General features: G+C 35.7%; 1 protein-coding gene across 3 annotated transcripts; it reads right to left on the bottom strand.

Annotated features, from left to right (window-relative positions):
• Positions 1-2168: 2168 nt before the first annotated feature.
• LOC124178063 (S-adenosylmethionine synthase) lies at positions 2169-20824 on the bottom strand. Of its 3 annotated transcripts, none has more exons than XM_046561158.1 (10): positions 20810-20824; positions 14376-14713; positions 12704-12781; positions 12198-12320; positions 8442-8554; positions 6769-6912; positions 6220-6438; positions 5710-5892; positions 5394-5527; positions 2169-4279 (listed from the first exon to the last, which is right to left on the bottom strand). In XM_046561158.1, the coding sequence occupies exons 2-10, from the start codon at positions 14488-14490 to the stop codon at positions 4174-4176; spliced, it is 1215 nt and encodes a 404-aa protein (XP_046417114.1). In that variant the 5' UTR covers positions 14491-14713; positions 20810-20824; the 3' UTR covers positions 2169-4173. The 3 variants fall into 3 exon arrangements, with proteins under 3 accessions (XP_046417114.1, XP_046417113.1, XP_046417112.1); XM_046561157.1 differs by lacking the exons at positions 8442-8554; positions 20810-20824 and adding exons at positions 10399-10511; positions 17077-17254; XM_046561156.1 differs by lacking the exon at positions 20810-20824 and adding an exon at positions 17077-17253.
• Positions 20825-21336: the final 512 nt, after the last annotated feature.

Below are 21336 nucleotides of genomic sequence, written 5' to 3'. Positions count from 1 at the left end.
GAATATTATACGTAATACATAAAAATGAAAGGTCTGAAGCGTGGTGGCCACTAAAAATAATCCAACAAATTCCTTGAATTATTCCTGATCAAGTTATAATTCTTCGTTGACTAAAATTCGAACGAATAGTGCTAATTTGAATATCTAATAAATAAAGCTCCGAATCAATCGGTATTCAAAATGCTTTCATGATCTATTGAATGGTCATGGAACCGAACGCGTCAAGAAAAATTGTTTTTAAATGTTTGCGTTCTCGTAAGGAAAGCTTTATTCTTTCCGCCACAAAATTCCCTGACTTCTTGGTTTTCTCTGACCAGTAGCCACCATGCGGAGTCAAAAATTTTTAGCCTAAGAATCAATTTGTAGATCCCTTTCTCCACGAATTGGACCCTCAGGCATACAAAATTGGTCGATCTGCAATCACTTTCTCCAGGAAGTGACCATTCGCAGGTTAGTTCACACATCAAACATCAATTAAGACTAATTGATTATCTTCGACCGTAATAGTTTGTTTACCCTTGTTAATGGTTCAAACAATTTCTACAGTTACCGATAAAACCTGAATTTGAATTTGTGATGCGAAGCGCTGCGATTCTACTTGTACATGCATTCATAGAGGTAAGCAGTTGGTACATTTATTAACCAAGAACAAATTAAGTTGTCTTTTCTGTTTTGCACGAAATGAGTTCTCGAATCTCTCGGGTCGCATTGCAGTTACAATAATCGGAGTCAAGCGGAATCCAAAATTTCCGACTAATTAATCCTTTTGTTACGATTCCGTGGTACCTGGGCACCAAGTACGCAAGAAATTCTACCACTAATTGACTCTGCGACAAAGATATTCAATATCATAAACCATAGAACAGTTCCAGGGTATACGATCCGGACTACTTATTATTAGTATAAAATGCTGTACGGAATTGATAAAAATTGCACTTTCTACGCTTTATTAAATTGCATTTCAATTTAAATCGATACTAACTTCATGCTAGGGCGTATAGGTCAAGCGATTACAGCATGTCTTCTCTTTCGTTAGCTGACGAGTGCCAATTACTTTATTGCATATAGATCATATTTATAACGAGGGTTTAACAATGTTACTAGTTAGTTTCTAAATACAGAATTCTCACTTACACATCGTCACTTGATATAAAGAGATAGAAACCCAAAGATAAAGAGCATCTTACAATAGATTACTAATCACATCAACACGACTGCAGCATTTTAAAACTTTAAAATTACAATTTTTTCTCAATTGTGCTTTTGTACAATACGCTGTGCCGAATAATTCTTCTTAGGAATAGTCTAGAAATGACACAATAATCAATTTTTACTAAATAAGGTCACTATCTGTTATAACAAAGAGACAACAATAACTGAAACAACTTTTAAGTCCCGTGAATCAATTATTTACTTATACTATACGTTTCCATTAGTTACTCCTATAAATTACTTCAAATCACTTCAATCTATAACACAGTTGTGAAGAGGATAAATGACGTCAAGAGCCATTGAATGTTTGATCGGCAAGTTGTACTAGGCACGCAGAACAAACTTAAGGCGATCTCATTACTGTAAACGTGATAAGCGCGGATCGCAGGCTCTTTTTCATTTAACCACAAACACAAACCTACATGTTGTTACTCGTGATACTGCCTCGCAGCGATACAGCTCGTGTCCTGCATCCTTGTCAAATGTGAAATTACACGTTAAATACTTTTCATATTTAACTGGAAGATAGAATTGTTGCTTCGATTCGTTTACTCAATTGCAATCTGTATTCAAATGTCAAAGGAGGCCGGATGAACAAAATGTTGATCTACCTTCGTCTCAACCTTCAAATTTTTAAAGGCTATGTAATTCAAAACTCCGACTATGGTGAAACATGGGAAATAGATGAGGAAAGAATAATTTTTCTACAGTAGAATTCGATGGCCAGTATTACAGTATACAGCATAGGCATATACGGTATCTGTAAAAAAAAAAGTATTCAGGCATCAGCATCGTGTGTCTGATTTCTTCGTGAGCACCAGAAATGATAAAATATTATTAAAATTGGTTAGTAATACAGGAGTATATACGATAGAACTATCAATTTTTTGAAGATTTTTATTGTTTTTCAATCCACCTTCAATAGCTATTCTTTAAAACGAATGAAAAGAAATCTGTTCATTAAAAAATTATTTTTTATTATGCATTTTCTGCATTCAGATGACGAATTTAGTCATGCTTACAAAAAATCAGATATCATGACAAAAAAAATGTTGTCATTATTTTGACTATAATTGGTTCCACAGTGCCTGACAATGATAAACTCTTCTTTCTTTTGTGAGTAACGTTTCAAGCTTTGTCGTACAATTTTGGTGCCTGAGTAACTATCATTTGTATTGAGACCTTCTGACGGGTGTCGTTGTGCAAAAAATGCTGAATTCATACACTTCGCCTCACATTCGTGTTTACACATAATAGTGTCTTATGAGGCCGCTCTTAATTATAAAGTGGTAAAATCGGCACAACGATGCAGCTCCATCTACGAGGAAGTATGATTAAAGAAATCGAATTAAAATTTTTTCTCTGCTTCTCGACGAATGATACCAGCATAATCCTCATTCAAGAGATTATTATATCATCCAATAATAAAATAGGTACGAACGAACGATTCACTTAGTATCTAACTTGGGGACGAGTTAGGAGCCTCTACATTAAGTCACATACAATATTTCGGTCATGATTATGGGATAAATTCATGTAAACTTACAAACTATTAGATCACGAAGAATCACTAAACAGAAACACTTAAAGAAATAGTAGCCAGGCATGCATCTTGCACCCGTGATAATTCAATCACGCTGCTTCTATGTATTCATGATTTCAAATCCAAAAACACTAAATTTGAGTCGAAAAGTCATCGTGTATAGTATGGTACTATTTGTGTTCCTCACTGCCATTCAAGTTGAAATATCCCGTTTACGGATCAAAGAAATGATGGTTTTGTTTTGAATTTAGTTTATTAGTTACCGTCTTATTTTACCAAAAATCGATTGTGACGTTAAGATGACATCGCGTGTAGCAGACAGTCTCTGTCCCACCGTTTCATTAATTTTCTAGCACCTGAGTGTAGCATCGCGATTAAAGCAATCATTACCGTTCTACTTAATAATGTCATTCTGCTTTTTGGGTGCCCCTTCTCATACCATGTCCTTAAGTATTACCTAAGACCTAGGGATGTGACATTTCACTGCCAATATATACAGACTTATGTATATAGTTACTCATTTCAATGTTACTTGTAGGTTTGGTTTTGTTTTCGGTGATGACACGAATATTTTCCAGGTGTACTGTGTTTTATGTGTTACACTATAGGGTTTCACTTGCCTCGAAGATCTTTCTCTGTTCCTTCACAGCTTGAAAATTTATTTTAATCTTACCACGAAACTATAATACGTAGATTTGCAAGCAATTTATGTAGATGTCTACAAATAAAATGTAACTGAATCTTCTCCAATGGCAAAAACTTTGCCAAGTTGCTGTCTTCTATGTATTATGAATAGTTTGTACTTCCTTGTATTTGTACCATATATGCGTGGGCTCAATTTTTACCTATATTGTTGCTATTATCAGTTGCGTAAAATTTTCAAGTTACAATTTCCGTGTACATCGCGTTGCTTTTTGTTTTTTCGAACTGAACAACTACTGATTTTAATCGTACTGAAACCCATTCAATAAAAGTAGGTTTCAAAACTAGAGTAACGTATTTAATGGTCTAGACGCACATGTTTTAATTAAAAAAAAATATATATACATGTATTTAATATCTCATTCAAGATAAAAAAAAATTACAGAAGATTGCTGTCAACTATTGTGAAAAAAAAAAAAAACTATGGAAATACGGACGGGCTTTCGGCCATGACATTAAAATTAGGTATTTGTCACCTTAGATCAAACCCGGGTCTGGAGTTTTCTATTCTGTATAATTTTTGATTAGGACGATGCAACTTGGCTCACACAATACATGGGCTTTAAAATAAATAAATAAGGAAGATAAAACCCTGTTAATAAATTTCACTTGTCAAATTGGGGGAAAATAATGTTCAGGGGCTAGAAGACATAGCGTAACCTACTAAGTTTAATGGTTTTAAGTTAAGAAACTGTATCGATTTCATCAATTACTGTTCAATCGAGAATTAGGGTCTTTGGTTGTTCCCAGCTGAATCCGTCTCTACCAAAGTGTCCGTATGTACTTGTCTGTTGATATATTGGCTTGCGAAGATTTAGCTCCCTGTAAACAGATTTCAATAATAAGGAATTGTCAATGACTTTTGGATAAAAATTTGAAATTGTTAACGAACTATTATCAAGATCAGTCGCACAATTTTATATTTGTGATTCATTCTACCGTCAAAAAAATCTCATTTCAAATCAATTACTTTAGAAGTTTACGATAAATATTTTTTATTATTGACAATTAGAAGACTAAGGTCTTTTGATCTGCGAATACATGAAAATGTAAACGGAACAATGAAATGTTTTGCAAGATTTGATCGAATAATTTACCAGTAAGATACTAATTGTTTTCTAATGTTACACTCAAAATTTTTTGAAGCAAAGATTCTTTAGATTATAAGGTTAACCAAATTACACCACATAGGTATATTTATGAAGTACACATCTTCAGTGTTTCACCGTTAACATAATGACCGAGATGATGATGGTAATCGTATATATCTTCCTATTGCCAAATGCTCGGTTACCGAACCCGTAGGACAAGACAATTTATTTTTTAATCTTACCACCTCCGATTTGACGTTGCCGCAAACCATTCGGTCGATATTGGGACTATCGTTAACACCATTGTACGAGAGCGGTCATCAAGACGATTTAATTATGAATTAATTATGAATCAAGATTACTCGGAAAATGGAAAGAATGTACCGCCGAGACAGCGGGAGGTCTCCCCTCTGGAGGGGGACCGAAGATTTGATTGGTTCAAGTAAAAAACCCCGAAGGCGCGGCGCAAGTAGTGAACGCAAGGTGTAACGGGTGCTTCTGAAAGACAGCGCAAAGAAGCCCGTCTAACTCAAGTACTCGCATTCAAAGCTCGAGGTTACTTCCATGGGTATGCCGGAATAATACGCTCGCGTACATACACCATCAAATGTGGTAAGCGCGTGGAAAATCTGATTCGCGGGCAGGTGGCGCTACAAGCAATCGAAGCGCTCGAGCTGAAAACTGGGGTGCGAGAGATCAGTTTAGCACTAACACCCGGAATGACAAGTTGCCCGGAACTTTCGTACTTCCTCTTGCTCCTTATTTAAACCGTCCGGAACACTTCCAGTGTACAGTTTAACGTGAAAGTTCTATATCAATAAAAAAAAAAATAAGGTCAAACTTACTTTACTATTTTACCAGGGCGTAGGTCGAAGTTTTTGTTCACAATGTCTAACAGTTTACTCTGTGATAACTTGGATGTGCCATAGTCGAATACCGTGATCGAAAGGGGCTCAGCAACACCAATTGCATATGAAACCTACGATAAAAGAGAATGTAGTGTGACAATTTATTCAAATCTAGTGAACTGTTGTTTTCTAATTCATTTGCTACGTGCCTTATAATAATTATTAATCATAATACTGGTGAGTGTTTTAATATTCTCAATTTTTAACATAAACGTAAGTATTCATACTGGCTTTTACTGCCAGTCAAGTTTACCTGTACTAAGCAGCGCCTGCATAGACCAGCTTTGACGAGAGATTTAGCAACCCATCTTGCAGCATAGGCAGCAGAGCGATCAACTTTTGTAAAGTCTTTACCAGAGAATGCACCTCCTCCGTGCGCCCCCCAACCACCGTACGTGTCTACGATAATTTTGCGGCCCGTGAGACCGGCGTCACTCTGTTGATACACAAGAAAGTTTAATAACAATTGTGGCTCTTCAAAAAACCAATAATGCAATTAAAGTGAGATTGGAAATTTAATTACTGATCTATATTATTACTATAGTCAGAAGCATTTCATGCATAAAATTTGAAAAATTGAAAAGAATTGAAAGAAATATTGCTGTTCTCATAAACGTGTTTCGTATCACGGCACTCAAAAGTAGCAAATAGTATGAGAAAAAAATCATTGAACAGCCTGAAACAGTGTTATATTACTTCAAGATTTGTTTTCATATATATAATAAGAATAAAAATGTGACTTGGTTGTCTATTTGGTACGTACTTGTGGACCACCAATGATGAAAAGGCCGCATGGATTGACGTGGAAAACTGTTCTTTCGTCAAGGTATTTAGCAGGGATAACATTTTTGATCACTTTTTCCATCACTGCCTTTCGTAGTTCATCCAGGCTAATTTTTTCACTGTGCTGTAAAGATACGACGACTGTGTGCACTCGACTAGGCACGCAGGCTCCATGATCCATTATGTATTCACAGGTCACCTGTAATTAATCAAAACGCACGTGAAATAATTACTGACATAACCCATGATCCAAGTCGTAGAATCAAAAGAACCAATTCACCAAGAAGAGAAGATATTTTTACTCGTGTTGAAAGGCTGGATTGTTAAATTATACTAATAAAATAATAACTAAGTGAATGAAGGTCCTCAGAATTGCAATTATCATCATGGCACTCAAGAGTAGCAAATACATAAGAAAAACATCATTGGACATCATTCGATACACAATTTGATACATAAATGTTTTTTGCACTATAATTTTTTTCTTTCTTCTAGTAGAAACAGTTAAAGTACAATCTGGAAACTGTACCTGTGTCTTTGAATCTGGGCGAGCCCACCACAGTTCTTCGCTGCGTCTGAGTTCTGCAATTTTCTGGTTCAGCCTATGCGCAAGCACGACTGTAAGTGGCATACATTCCTCTGTTTCATCGGTGGCATAACCGAACATCAAGCCCTATTTAACGCAGAGTAAATGTTATCCAAATGATTCATTGAATAAGACTATCAATGCAAATTGAAAATTTTGTGATTTTATTTCACTTTACATGAATTATAATTGAAGCACTAATTTTTTTCTACTTTCGCAAGTAAAGTGATGTCGCGACGTGATAAGAATTTATTATTTAAATACATTTTATGCTTTGGTAAGATGAATATTGATTGAAAAAGAGTTCAATGTCAAAACAAAATATTTGAAAATATGATAAAATAGAAAAAAAGATATGTCAAACTCAAATTAATATCAATTCCATGAGTTAGTGTTAGAATAAATCCAAGTATTATATTACCTTGGTATCAATGCGAGTAACAGTAAATATGAGAAATATACAAGCAAATGAACCAAAAACCATGCATAATAAAGAAAAGTGCCTAACAGAGCAGAGCAGTGATTGGGGAATTAATTACAGGGTATATGGTGTCAAACTGCGTTTACTTGGATAAACAGTGTTCAAAAACTATAATGTAATAACGGTACAGTAGCATTTGATTCATCGCTACGCTGAAATAAGTTTCTACATCGAATTACAAATCGGTTAACATAGGACCAGCAAATCCGTAACAGCATACATACGAAGTTTATCGCTCTTTGTTTTTTGGCTATTAATATCATGTTCAGAGATACCTGTACATGAGCATCTTTAGGTTTCTGAATGAGATGCAATGATAGCGTTTTGCTTAAATTCTTCGCAGACTGTGGTATAATATATACAGAGGTTGATGAAGTAGAACCAAAGTTCGTTTTTCTGTATCAACGAAGAAGTCGTAGAATAGATCAGAATGCTGAAATCAAAGTATACGGAAGCATAGTTTTGGGTACAGCTGTGCATCTAACAAATGATAGTTCTTACATAATAATGCAAAGGGAAGTGTGTGTAAAAACTAATTCCGGGATTCAGAATATTTCAAATAAATCAGAAATAAAATATGGTCCAAACTACAGATATAAAAATTGATGATTAGGCAGCCTTGAACTACGGAATAAATTAAAATTTCGTGAAATATATAGAAAAATTAGACAATGACATAATAAGTACGATAAAACCACCACCGGCAAACAAAAGTTATACACAGAATGAACGCACAAGGATATAAAGATGAAGAGCGAAGAGAAAAATCTGGAAATCTTTCTGCAACAAGAGAACCAAAATCATTTACAAATAATTTGAGATTTCGTCATTTGGATTGGAGTGTAATCACTTAAATCATTATCATCATGACAGTTACGATTAACTCAAGTGAATCGTGATTGTGTACCCTTAGTGCGTACATTAACAAGGAAAATGTTAAACGAAAAACTCTATAAGAAAACTATTGGAAGATTATAACAAACGAAGAAAACTATGTACAGAATTGAAAATTCTATTTGCTAACAGAGAAGAAGGCTACAACAATTGTGATTAGGCTAACACAGGCTTGGCTTGATTAGACAGACGACAAGAAAAAGGAAGAACAGAAGAATTTTATTGATGAATGTCGTGTGACCTGATCGCCGGCGCCGACCTCCTCGTCAGTGCGATTCTCGTGAACCCCTGCAGCAATATTTGGCGATTGGGCGTCAAGCGCCAATAGCACATTGCACAGTTTGTAGTCAAAACCTGCAGAAATTATAGGAGTAAGCTATGGATATTTCCTATGATTTTGGACCTTGCAATGAAAAACAAACAAAAAATAAAAATTTATATATATGTAAAAAATATTCGAGTAACGAGCAGTTGCTTGGAGACACTGAAGACACGTCCCATATTATTTACCTACGATACAGAAAAATAACTAAATTACGTTAAATCTAATGCTTTTTGTCCTGCAAATGACAATCTTTAGGGTCAACACGTTATTTTATACTATGTCTTAACTCTGCACATGAATAACATTTCATTTACATTACCTAAATATGAATTGTCTTGACAGACGGATACATCGCACTTTCAAATCTAAATAGTATATCACTGATTTTTCTCTTTCGATAACTTTCAACAATTTTTTTAACAGCCCTGTAAGAGATATTTTTTTTATGCAATGTGATCGTGGTGAGATACTATCTATCGTCGCTTCGTATGTGTCAGAGTCCGGCAAACAGCCATAGTGGCAAATTATTATTCTATTACTGAAGGAACTCGGTCGACCTACTAATCATAATACTAATATGCAACAAAGAACTGTCCAAGTATTATAAATTTAATCCGTAAAATCCACGGCAAATGAAATCTTGGTTTTAAACATGTATAAAATGTGGTTCTTGAATGAAAAGTGAAATCTTTATGCCATTAAAGGTTTTACACAATATAAAATGGTTTTATTTTTTCTAATTAAAATACTGGTAAAAGGACTTCTGCCTTTCAGAAACCTATCACAACATTAGTATTTGAGTACGAACCAACATGTCTTCAGGAGAACATGGAACTTGGGACACTGAATGAAACTCATAAAATTTAGTGTTGAAGATGATGCAAGATATACCGTATTTACACAATAATACGACCCCTGACTCCTCTGAATATAAGACGCACCCTGTTTTCAAAGGGGAGAATTTATGAAGTAAATTCTTACACTGGTAGAAGACGTGACACATTGCACAGCATTCAAAACCGAGATGAGTATTTACCAATAATTAGTAGTAAGTACCTCTAATAACGTGAAGATTACACTTGATATATATATATATATATATATATATATATATATGCCAGTGACAAAATTTTGGAGGTTTCGTTCATAACGGTTCGTCACCTTGGCAAACAACTTCTGTCAGATTGTAGCACACATAAAAACCATAGCGGACAATGGGCCATTCTGTCGATAAATAATCACTCCGCTTACGCAGAAGTTCATGACTGATTAATGTAAAAAAAAAACTCTCGAAAGTTATAGTCAGATACACTTGAGGTGGCCAGCTGGTACATGTACCTGGACTGATACAGACTAATTCACCTGAATGATACAAGATTTCTTAAAAGATATTTTAAAGTCAAACTACATTTACTGCGAATATCGAAATGCCAACAACATTCCAATAAACCTGCAAGTTTTCTTGTTCACAGAACAGACTGTCAATTTCACTAAAACAATACTGTCAACTGTTCAGAGTGTAACAAAAGTAAAGGCATTATTTTAAGGATTGAAGAATAGTGAAAGAAACCAATGAGCAATGGAGACGGTTATTTGTTGTTAGCATTTGTCAAATTGTCACAACTTGATTGACATACAGTGGCATAATAGAAAGTAATCGGTGATGCGATTAGTTTGTAGAGAGCATAAAAATTTTGAAAACGACACGTATTTTTCTTTCATTTCTTTTTTTTCTCACATTAACACAATTAGCACGCAGTAATTTCCAACACATACAATACCTGCAAGGAGATAGGTATAGAGAGAAACATAAAGTGGCAATTTATCTATGTTTGGCTGCTCTGCGGGCACGGGCTGTAAATATTATATCTACCTGGTCGCCTGCGCCCACCTCCAGCTCTTCACGGTTCAGATGGACACCACCAGCAATATTTGGCGATTGTTGTTCGATAGCCACCAAAAGATTCAACGTACGCCAATCAAACCCTGCCACGACCATTACAATACTTGTTACCCACGTATAAATTGTTATTTCATTACATTTTCCATGCCGACTTTCTATTATATTCAACTTCTTCAGTAAATATGTACAAACACGCTTTTATGGTTACATTCAGATGAAATTCTTGCAATCACATGTTGACAAGATATAAAAAAAAGAAAAAAAATTACATACATTTTTAGTTGTCAAACAAACGAATAAACACGTCATGTAATGAGAGTAAATTTACCACTTGAAATAAGAATTTACACATGAATAGACCTACACATTGAAATCCTTTTTCAATATAATAGAAATAATTTCGTTTGCCCAAATTTTTGTAGGAGAGACCAGGACAACATAAGCGTTCGCCAAATAAAATTTAATTATAAATGGATATTAGTTTTACTACAAGTAAAAGGCAATTTTTTTTCTCTCAGATACGTTTTGGCACATATTTTGCCCGAGTCTCTGCTACACATATATGCATAATAAAAATCAGATCAATTTACTGCGATAATGAACGATCATAATATTACATAAGCTAGTAAAAGGATCCGCAAATTTGTATGATAAACAGTGGACCGGAGTGCCAGTTGAAGACAGACTTAATCATTTATTTTTAAATATACATGTAAAACGTTATACAATGTGTATGGAAATACGAAATTTGTGGATCAGTTATTTTTTACCTGAACAGCAGAACATTTCAATGGATTTTTAGATTGAAATTTCTTAATAACAAAGAATAAATAATTCCAAATTTTTATGAGGAACAACAATCCTGACTTTTTAACAACAAAGAAAATATAAGTACTGTTCTTTCAAAGAATAGTTAAGATTTCAAGTCTAACGATTTGTTTCTTGGCTGATATAATTAAGCTTGATCAGCAAACATAGAAAAATAGTTACAAAAAACAATGACGTTAATCGCTATCAGGTTTACATAACATTTATACTGAGATATCATCATTGCTATAAGTGAGAATCAGCCTCAATATGAATTTGCATGTATGTGTAATGCGTATCATATATATACAGATGGTTATATGTATATGACGTTTATACATATTACATATATTGGTTAATATGTAATGTTTAAAATCAAGAATCCCAGAGTCAAAGATGCGAAACCTACGGCTCGTTATACTAATATTCACTATTCTCTACAAACGTAAAGTCCTGAAAGTTTTCCATATCCCGAGTGAACTTAAAGTTAAGAGTTGAAGAGAATTAGGGACTTGAAAGTGTTTGAAGTAAACATTACTTGCCCAATTATGTCACTCGATAAGAAGAGCATCAGAAACATTGACCTTTACCAAAACGAGAAGAGCTTCAATTAAGTATAAAAATTTGTTAAACGAAAAATCTTACATATGATGAGCAAACCATTGCAAAATACTGATTAGAAGTAAAGGTGGATATGTTGATTGGCCTGTTTTTTTTTTTTTTTTTTGCATAAATTCGCACCTGCATAATTCAGATATAATAATTAGAGTGTTGTCGTCACGTTAATTTTCTAAAATCATTAGCTTAACATTCCGAAGTCAATAATCACACAGAATCTACAATTCATAATTATATATACACGAAAAAAATACAGATCAGACTACTGCCCGAAGACAGTTGCCTTGCAGGCAATATTAGGTTGGAAAAACATCTAAAACTGAGATAGGAAGTTCAATTCTTACCTTTAGACGAATCATCGTATCCAATGTGCTTTACTGTGTCCCTGACGATTTTCTGGTAGTCCACGACTGCCTTTGAGGTAATTTCTCCACACAGTAAAATCATTCCAGTCTTTGTAACGGTTTCTAAACGGTGAAAAATGCATCTTGTCAAATGAATTATAAAGTAAAATGGCTTATTCAAATTGAACAGAATATTAAATCTGTTCGTTACATATGAATATTGTATGGTACAGCAGGCTGAGTAAATTTTTCCTCAGATTATCGCGAAACTGTATCTAAATTTTACGATAACAATGAAAATTTACAGAAAGAAGTAATTGGAATCAATTTTTCTCTTATAATTTCCGAGTTGAATGGTACAAAAGATCTTCACTTTCTTTCTAATCTTTTCAATACAATGATCAGAGTCTACAGTAACTAGCTCAGGGCCAGTCTAGACAGTTTATAAATAGTAAATAAATAAATTTGAGCGCGTTACAAAGAAAATAAGTACAGTGAATACTAACCACAAGCAACCATAGCATTTGGGTCTTGTTTCAGATGAGCATCCAAGATGGCATCGCTGATTTGATCGCACATTTTGTCTGGAGAATAAAACAGATGCAATTCAATGGAACCGAAGATCGATTGGCTAAATAAAATGATGGTATGTCAAAAAATACATTAAGAATTCAACCAAAGTAGTCGTTTCTCAAGTTTTCCAGATCAAACACCTAGTTTTATAATAACACTCATAATTCCATCGAATATATACAGGGTGAGTTTTTTATCTTGAGACATCAAAATATCTCAAGAAATACACATTGTACAAAGAAATATTCGAGACTAGAACTGTTTGATTTTGATGGGGAAAACTAACCCCGTAAAATTCAACCCTCCACCCTAACCCCTATGGGCGTGAGGGGTAGTAACTTTGAAATCTTAAATGGAAACCACTCTTGCTTGTTTTTGAATGATCTTTCACATCAAGTTCTCAAAAGGGTGAAGTTTGCGCTTGTGCGAAAATAACACCAGAGACACTTGGATAAAGCTACGAATCGTCGCTGCATCTGAAACTTCTAATTACATCTATTAGCTCGCTACATTACTCAGATCTGTGCGACGTATGAAACTCAAAATGGTAATCCACATCTGTATTATAATACATCCCATAGAATCGATAATTCTTCAGACATGATACTGCGCGCTGTTACAGTATTAGGTAAATCAATGAGCTTCTGGACACAAGAAACCACGTGTTCAAACTGATACCATTTGCATAACCTGAAATTGCTCTGAGGCGATGAATTCAGAATCGAACGGCGGTGTAGCATGGTGGGAGCCAGTGGGAAATGCCAAACGACAGTTTTGTAAAATTGTTGTTTGATTACGAACGAATTGGACGATTGAATTGAGAAATTTAATTGCTATTTGAAACGAAGTAGCTGTTTATGGTCAATAAAAATAACACATTGTAGTACACACGAGCTGAATTTGGCAAGCTGCGGCCTTTGAAAGAAACATAAAAAAAAAAAAAAAACACGTTTACTCGTTTAGTAGAAAAAAGTGTGTAATAACGGATATTGGGAGTTCCTGTAAATTTACTCGTCAGAGAATTCAGTAAAGAAGTTAATACTGATTAAGTGTAGTTTCACGTTTTGGAATGAAAATGAAAATCGTAATAACAATAATGATAGTATTTGGAGAATTAAAGAGGGAAAAAGGTTGAAAAAGACCGACTTTACAGTCTCAAGACGTTTCGTCGGCATAGAATTTAACCCAGTTTCGTGAAAACTTGTTAATTTTCCAACATTATGCACCGTTGAATATTTTTTTGCAAAAAAATGAGTCGAAGTTGCGAGACGCCGAGCACATGGCGATGAATAAGAGCCCAGCACTGACTCACGTTGCCTGGCCGTCGATTACTTGGGGTTAAGTGCGTCGACGATTCGAAAATCTAAGTGAATATAAAACAATGGTCGGCCATTCCATGCGGTGATTATTCGTAAACGATCGAATAGTCGTTCGTGTTTTGTTTTCCCTGAAGAACCATGCCTAAAAGGATGAGATCAATGACGTGAATAGATCGCGCATCTCGCCGCGCAAGTCGAGACTCGACTCTCCATGGCGGCACCGGACTGCCGATAACTGGCGAATACCAGTGGGATGGAATAAATGGCAAATAATATATTATCGCACCTGGATGGCCCTCCCCGACCGATTCTGAGGTGAAAAGGAAGCTGGTTCCCTGCTGTAGCTCCGGCGGCATGTGGCCGTTGGCGTAGCCGTTCATATGGTAAGATGTTTCGGGCATTTTGCTGCTGTTTTCCGCGTCAACCCAGGTCCGGTATCGCACTACACACAACCACAACGCACTGTGGAAGAAAAGAGGCTCCCCGCACCGCGGCGCCTTCTATATGTAACCTCGGGTAAGGTCACGTGGTCTAGTCGTTGCCACGGGAGACGATGGCCAGCGCTCGATTTAACGACGGCGTTCACTCGCACCTTCCACCTTATCAAGTCCCTCTTTGACCGTCCTGAAAATTCAACCAAGATCTATTATTACCTAGTGTTCGTTGAACCAATGGAACAGGATCGTTCGACGGACACCCAACACCGATAATCGGCGCGAAATTTGATCAACGATTCTTCGTATTTTCGACGATTCGTTATTGGTTGACAGGCAGCAACGTGCCGAAAAACGCGCAGCGTTCGTTGGCTGCCAAGTTGTCACGTGATTGCGTGATCTAACACCGTACTGTTCAGACTACGCCGGCGTTTTTCACTCTTACGTCACTTATTCACGGTCCTCGGCCACAGCCGATAGACGGTACTTCCGTGCACTCGCCGAGCGATCGGCAATCGATTTCAAGATCGCGATCACTCGCATCTTTCGTCTTACATACCTACGAACATCGCTCCAACCGTATCGAATATTACAGCGATGATGGGTTATTATCCGTGATTATGGACCAATGGAACAGGATCGTTCGACGGACATCCAACACCGGTAATAGGCGCGAGATTTGTCCTGAGGAATCCTTTCATAACATTTGTTTCGGTATTGGCCTTAAAGCGGAGATGTGACAGAAAGCTTGCAACGCTGATTGGTGATCGAATGACCACGTGGTTACAGAATCAATGCCGCGATCTGAGCATTCGGTAGCTGTATCAAATCGAAAGTTGCGCGTGCGAGAGATACTCTTTCAATTTTAAAGCTTTGCGTATATCCTGTAATTGAATTGAAATATGACCTTACAAGATACCGTCAATTCGTCGCTTTTTTGTAGTATTTCAATTATCCAATTTTTCATGTATCAAACCTGTAAATGTCAAGCTCGCTGAATGACGCACTTAACGTTCATTAGAAGTAAACTTATATACGCATGCGCAGGTTTGCGGTTCATATTGCAATCGCGTGTTACGAATTCGCGCCTGTATACTTGAGATTTTATTAAGTGAGGAAATATTCAAATTCCATGTTATAATCAAGGGAAGTAGCGTTATGTCCACATTATGCGATAAAAGAAGATAACATGTATTCAGTTACGTTTTAATAATTTGCACAGGATATACAAGGTATTTTATATCTCTCGTAAAAATATTGAACTACGTCGTTAATTCTTATCATTATAAGTGATAGCCTATTGGTACGTTTGAATAACGACGTCTGTTTCCACTTGTTCCTTTCTTTCTAAGAATCTAATTTTGTTTATCTTTACGTCATCGTTCGAATGAACTATGAACTTTTTCTCTGGACAAAACGATAACGACCAAAAATATGAGTATGACAATAATAACTATAGTGTGTCAACGGGTAAATACATCACTGCACAAACGCATTCAATTGTATTAAATCCAGTATTTTTCAACTGTCAAGTTACGTAGTATGATAAGTATGAGCGATTGCTGGTAAATAATGCTTCAATAGGTATTTCCCAACTTGTGAAACATAAATTTTCCGCGACCCAATGTGCGTAAAGTGTACGTAACTTAGTCCAGATAATATGGACGTACAGGATGATGAATTGTATGAATTCAAGATGGATTTATACTGAAAAATCAGGACTACTTTACACTCATTACCACTTATAGTTAAATGAAACGGTGTTAACAGTGTCGAGTAACGATGCGCTTGTTTGCGCCATATCTTAAACTAATTGCTTATCATGACCGTCTCGATCCTGAAAGTTGAGTAATCATTGTTACGGGCTTGCAGGCGATTCTAACTTTGAAGTTTACGTTTGACGGTCAAAATCAATTGGATCAAATTGCTGAACGCCTATAAATGCAGCAAGATCCATAAATAAATGCTCGTGGTGAGGAATATCGTACAAACCACGTCTCTGTGTTTAATTCGAATAATTAGCTTAGTTTGTTTTTGCATACCGTTGAATGTAAGTATACAATGCAAGATAAATGGAGCATCATTCGGGATTCGTATAAGTAGTAAGTGACAGAAGTGAGACCAAGAAACTCATCTCGGTGCAACGACATAATATTGGAATTGAAAATAATTGCAATGAAAAATAATATTTTTTTTTCTACTCGAATTAATTATATTCCATATATTTCAGAATGGTGATTTCTTGGTTCACAAAAATCAATTTGAATGTTTTGAAAGGTGTTCAGCGGTCGCCTAATATAAAAAAAAAATTCTTGATGAAGTTACAAAATGCCGTGTTCAACTGTTTACTGCGTTAGGGTGGAAAGCCCCATGCGTAATTTTTATTTCATATGCCTTTTGGTTTTGAAAGGGGGATGGTTTACATTTCTCTGTACATGTTTTTGTATATTTTTTTCGGCACATCGCCAAATAGAGGGCAAAATCTGCACAGCTGACACTCAGAATTTGATTTAATAGAGTTAAAGGAAAAAAAATTGTCTGGGCTTCGTTTACCTCTTTCCACCTGCAGCCCGTCACTAATTAATCCTTGATTCTCGATGTGTACAATATATATTTCAAGCGAGAGTGGTGTTAGTGAATTTAGAGTAAAAATTGTTCTATCAAATGTTTCTGCGATATTTGGAACCGGCTTGAAACCCCCACCAACACTTTAAAAGTTTGACGATTGAATAAATACTGAGCGTCCCGTGCCGATGCGCGGCTATTTTATGCTTTCCCAATCCATATAGCCATCACCGGAAAAGAAAGAGGGAGAACCAAGAGCAGGGCTATTGTGGGATAAGAAACAATTCACATCCAGGATTGCTTGTCAGATATTTTATTCGATCACATAAAGATATCATGGGAATAGAACATATGGTGCTTTTTTTTTTTAAATTTGTGAAACAATGAAAATATTTAGTAAATTAATTTTCATTCATTTGATTGTTTAAAATTTTAGATCACCAATGAAAAGAGATAAGATGTTTTCAATTTCTGTTCACATGCAGATTTGACTAAAGTTTCATCACTCTATAATCTTATTTGCTTCATTTGTCTACGATACTGTTCGGTTATTCAAGCTAAATGTTATTCATGGATCCATTCTACGCTACACACGCATATCGGACCACTTGATAGTTAGGGTAGAAAAAGCTGGGTGTTTGTATTTTTGTAAATACCGTTTGGTCACGAGATGTAAGCACGAGATTTTATCAATGATATACGATATTATAACAAAGAAATGACATTTATATTCCTCGTGTTTTGTTTAAAATATCAATTAGAAACTTTTTCACGATACGCTTTAGATTTTTAAGATAATTGCAGTATGGTTTGTTTGTGATGTCAGCTCAGGTCACCATAACTGTAACACGACTTTTTCATGGACCTACAAAACGCATTGTTGCAAATGTGGAGGGAATGGATTCCCTTTATTTCCCATATCTCGCTCAATCTCACATATTTTCTAATAACATTAAACTGAACTTATCAATGGTCTTACTAACGTACGTAATCCATATTATGTATACTTTGATTCCGATTAATTATCATCAAAAGCATAACTCACCACATTGCATGATCGTAAGTCTTATGAAATCCGACATCCACATACTTATAGCGCATGCATAGTACGTTGAGTCGAATGATATACTATAGTCTCCAGTATTAATTACACCACGGAATTATCCATGTGGACTAATGAAACGAAGACCAGCCACGCTCAAACTTGAGGGAAAATCCCTCGGTATTTTCTTGATATTTTCCATTTTACTATGATTATATTCATTTCGTTATTTACTTCAACAGCGGGACCGGTGAACCACTGAAGTTCTCGCGAATGGATTTTCCAGTTCATTACGATATAATTGTTAAATCGATACTGCAGCTTATTTCTGTGGATACAAATATTGCGTAATTGTTACAACACTAGAAATTAGATTTGCACTCTAATAATATATCGAGCATGTAAGCTACATCATAATCAAATTATATGCGTGAAGTGGATGTGTTGACCTCTACACGTGATTAAAATTAATCTGATCGTCTACCCATAACCCAAAGATCCCCGTATCGCTGCTAAGGACATAAATTATAAGCGTATATACGTAGATAGATGTGCAAGAATACTGGATTGTGGGTAATACGAACAGTCGGATTTATCTTGACGTTGATTAAATTGATTACCCAAACGTTGCTACGATTTACGTCGATACATTTTTTCCTTTCAAGCAATCTTGAGCTGATGTGATTTCCTTATATTTTCATAAATATACATATTATCGACTTTAATTCGCGATGTCAACAAACTTCTTGGTTTTTTTTTTTTCTTCTAATCTCTTCTTGCAATGTGCGAAATAAGAGAGAGAGAGAGGCAGAGAGAACGAGAGCAAGAGATAAGTACTGAAAAGAAACCGCTTCATCATCGCTCGAATATTTCATCAAAATTGCGTAAAGATGATGAAATTTTAATTAGATATTTGCCATTTATTATATGCGCATTATAGACCTCCGGATATGATTTTACAGATCTTCAATTCTGTACTAAAATTCTTCTTTGACTTACAATTAGACAGATTCCGTGTGAAGTTCACGGTCGTCGGTGATAAGCGGCATATTCAGATTCGTAGATGTATAGAAATGAGGAGAATCATCTCTATTCGCGAGAGTTGTTTGAATAAAAATTGACTTTGTTGTTCGCGCGTGCTTGCGAGTTGTTGTTATAACCCCCGCAGCGGGTCTATGCTGAGGTCAAATTATCATAACGCTTTTTGTTGTAAAAATGTACGTAATGCTTTATGATATATTATTCAGAAGCCGAGTCCGGATACGAATAATAGATTCTAACATCATGCCGCAACAATCATTAGTCTATTTTTGACAACGTTATCCATTTGTATGTATAATATGTACACATACGTAAATGTGTCCCTTCTTTAGGTGGCCTTGCTCGATCTTTGACGCATGATCTTCTGAACTTGAACAGGAATAAGAGAGTGGTGTGAGAGTATTTTTACTCGTGTCAAAACGGCGATCGAAAATAAGTGGCTAAATGAATGGTGATAAGTGGAAAAAGCTGTTCTTAGCGCTCAACTCACGTTTATACCGTTGTACAAGGCATTGGTGTATTGCAAAAATGTTTGTGTGTTGTTTTGTTTAATATTAGATTACAGCTAATGGATAATATGGATAAAAATTTCAACCGTATTCCGAGGCTATGTCATCATGCTGAGTATGGCGCAACGGATGATCGCGATACGGAAATTTTCAATCTCAACATAGTATTTCATAATTTCGCCTCGTAGCCAGCATTCATCGCAAAATTCATAATATGAGCTATAAAATGACTTTTGATCCGATGACCTTAATGCGGCTGTACAGAGAGTATTTAACTATCGAATTGACTGCAAGATGATACGAAGCCTAGACTTCATTACGCCATGTAATTTGTAATGTTTGTCGTATTTGCTAATGTCGAGATGTAGTAAAAAAGACGATAAAAATCACGCCTAGAACTCGCTCGCAGATTTTACAGTCGGGATGTGTTATTATTATAACGGATTAAGCGCGTTTTGTGTTTAAAATCCTGACATCAAACTACTACCAAGCTTTCTTCGAGCCGAAAAAATCCGCCGCTTCGATACTTGTGTGTAAGCTTGAAAGAGGTAAAATAAGGTTTTTGAAAAACTGCGGGTCACAGGAGCGTCGGTTGTAAAATATACATGATCGCTGCGATACGTTATGCAATTGGTGTGGATCACGTGTCGCAATCGCTGAATCCAATTTGCATTCGCATGGGGTAGAGATAATCTCAAGGTAACTTATAATTACGTCATACAGATCAAGAATGATATTTTACAAGAATAGTTTGCATGACCAATTATGTTCATTGCCAAATACTGAGATTAATGATGATTATGCAACGCGGTTGATATATTTTGTTTTCAATATTTCGATTATTTTTAAATAATTTTTTATGTTCGTTTTTATCCTGATTACGACGACTATAAGGTTATTTATTCAACGATAATGAGATTTGGATTTTTTTCGTTTTGTCACTTCGAAATTCGTTTACACATCGATTCGAAGAACACGCGTTGTACTATTTGTGAAGCAAGGTCGTTATAATATACATATATAGTACATATGCATACAATTGCCGCCAGCATCAAAACTTCCTTTTTTTTCAACGATATGCCAAGTTGTTGGAAATTGAGTTACCTTGTTTGAAATATAATGTACTTACCGCGATTAATTTGAAGGCTACAAGTGTGACAGTGTTACTCTCGTTCTTACATGCCAATAATTATTTTCTTCACTTCCGGCTTTCTGTTTCCTACATTTTTTCATTTCCATAATTATTATTATCGTCTGACAGCGAGTTATTTATTACACATGTCAACCGAAATTACATTTTACAGTTACTTCTGTGTACTAGCTGGTAAAATGCTCAAGTGACAATTTCTCACCGCGAAGGAAAACCTTTGGAATTACGCAGCGAACATTTGTCGGCAGAACTGCAGTTTTCCCAGTAATCAACTACCGACGCGTAAACATGGAATAACTGCAGATGTTTTCGTATTCCTTCATTAGCAGCCTTGATAGCGTGACGCATCTCATCCTCCCCTTCGTTCAGCTTCACGTATAATAATTTATCTTCTTTTCTCTTTAAGCTTCCTGTCCTCCTCCCAAGTGATGCGAACATAAGTTTCTTCAGCATTGGGAGAAAATTAGCATTCCTAAATGCTTTGAGTATCGATTGTATCCATGTTG

The sequence above is a fragment of the Neodiprion fabricii genome, chromosome 3 (genome assembly GCF_021155785.1).
Source record: "Neodiprion fabricii isolate iyNeoFabr1 chromosome 3, iyNeoFabr1.1, whole genome shotgun sequence".
In the NCBI taxonomy this organism is placed as follows: Eukaryota; Metazoa; Arthropoda; class Insecta; order Hymenoptera; family Diprionidae; genus Neodiprion; species Neodiprion fabricii.
The sequence above is the reverse complement of the archived record's forward strand: the minus strand, read 5'-3'. Positions and strand labels throughout refer to the sequence as shown.